The sequence below is a fragment of the Frankliniella occidentalis genome, unplaced genomic scaffold (genome assembly GCF_000697945.3).
Source record: "Frankliniella occidentalis isolate FOCC.00 unplaced genomic scaffold, Focc_3.1 Scaffold2, whole genome shotgun sequence".
In the NCBI taxonomy this organism is placed as follows: Eukaryota; Metazoa; Arthropoda; class Insecta; order Thysanoptera; family Thripidae; genus Frankliniella; species Frankliniella occidentalis.
Window position 1 is genome coordinate 303,300 of NW_026267132.1, and position 1,855 is coordinate 305,154.

The 1,855-nt window shown below is 43.1% G+C and overlaps 1 protein-coding gene across 2 annotated transcripts in view; it reads left to right on the forward strand.

Moving 5' to 3' along the window:
* Window positions 1-327: 327 nt before the first annotated feature.
* The window catches only part of LOC113208134 (phospholipase DDHD2), a 29,241-nt gene continuing 27,713 nt past the window's right edge, over window positions 328-1,855 (forward strand). For both annotated transcript variants that reach the window (XM_052265457.1, XM_052265463.1), the window contains exon 1: window positions 328-507. In XM_052265457.1, coding sequence (XP_052121417.1) covers window positions 360-507 — 148 coding nt within the window. In that variant the 5' untranslated portion in view covers window positions 328-359. The remainder of the gene's footprint in view (window positions 508-1,855) is intronic.

The window sequence follows — 1,855 nt, forward strand, 5'->3', positions numbered from 1 at the left end:
CCGGGTAGCTGCGGGTAACCCGGGTAGGCCTACACGGGTAGACCCGCAGTGGGTAGCCGGGTATACCCGGTATGTAAAATTGCCTACATACAGGCGGGTTCCACCGGGTCTCCACGGTAAGACCCGTTACCCGGTTCCTATCCGGGCGGGCAGGTACCCGCATTACCCGGGTACGCGGTTAAATATGCATCACCTGGTTTGGGTTTTGGGATTTGGCTTGGCGTTGGTTTGGCGCCCACTTCCAGCTTTGATGGGGCGCTTCCGATCTCCATGGTGCCAATCTCCGCCTGGGAGTCCACTTGCCCCGCCCCTCCCCCTCCCTCTTTCTCACACACTTTCAACTCAACACAACAGCTGTCATGGAGGACAAGCGGCGTAGTGACACGTTTAAATCTCCATCAAATCTACTCCTTTCGGGGGCGAGAGGAGGATTTTCCTTAGACGACATCGGCAGCAGCGCGCTGCTTGTTCCCGTCACCGAAAACTCACCGGCCGTCCTCACCAGCGGTAAGTGCAAGAGCGAAAGTGACTGAGGGCAACAGATGTTTTCTGCTAGAGCTCTCATGGAATTTGGCTCAATTTCTGCATTTTGGACTTGTCAACACTCGGAAAGGGGCTTCACGCATCAAGCGTAGACTTTCGGAGTCTGAGACCGTTCAAAGACATGGGCAGGAGATACTGATAGTAACCTTGTTGCAATTTTACAGTCAATGTTTGTGTTGTTTCTCAAATTGTTTATGTTTAGAATTCTTTAAACAAATTTCCCTCTTTTCTAATCCACTTGCCCATATCTGTGGTTGTGTTAGTTTTGTACCTCTCATTGGGGTTGTGTTTGCCAGTTATTTTCTATGAAGTAATATAACCTCACTTTGTGATTAGCTAGTGGCTGGTCAGCGCTCAGTTTCGAACTCCTGAAATAGCTTTATTCCAATGTTAACATTGAGTTACCATTTTATTTGTCTTTATTTAAAATCTTATCTTTAAATTAAAATACTGGATTTGGTTGACAATTTTTAACTTAAATGACTAATATTAATAACTAACGAGCATCACGGGATGCAAGTCTGCTGGACAGTCTTCTTTCAAGCCTTAAAGATTCTCTTTTCCTGCACAGCAAAATTCCCAGAATAATCACTGCAATAATGAGAATAATGGCTATGACACCAACAGAGATGCCTGCAATCTCGGCAGGACTTAGGAACTCTGATGTAAAGGAGAATGGTAAAATTAAAAATTTGTTGAAGGTAACATCAAGTAAAGTTAATGCTACAATGAGATACTTACGAGATCCAACGTCAAAGGTTTTCCGATTTGTGTTTCCCTTCAGATCTGTAACTGTAATGTCAACTTTTTTCGAACAGCAGGATGCACTGTAGTAAGCTTTGACCTCTTCACGTGTTCCAGATATAAATTCTGTTCTAAACTGAACTCCTCTGGGCTGTGAGGTAATTGTCAAAAGCCCTATTTAAATAAAAAATAATTAGGAATGAATACTTGGAATTTAGAGGTAATTTTTATAAGCTTCAAATTAGATACTAACCAGAATCTTTATCTTGAATCGTCAAGTCTAAGGTCCAAGTATTTGTGAAACAGTTTGATGTGTCCCATGCCCCGGAGCAAGTGCTTTTCCATGTTGACCAAATATTTGGAGTCCATTGATCATTAACTTGATCCTGTTGGACATAAATTAAGGCATCCTTTGTGGTTTCTTGTCCACTTCTTGCTAAGCGTGCTGTGAATCTAACTTTGTCAGTCTGTCCATCCGCAATGTTTTGATTTGCAACCGAACTTCCCACAACTTGAATTGTTTGACCAGCTGGTACCAAAGCTCTGAAATCAAATTCAAGGAATGAGT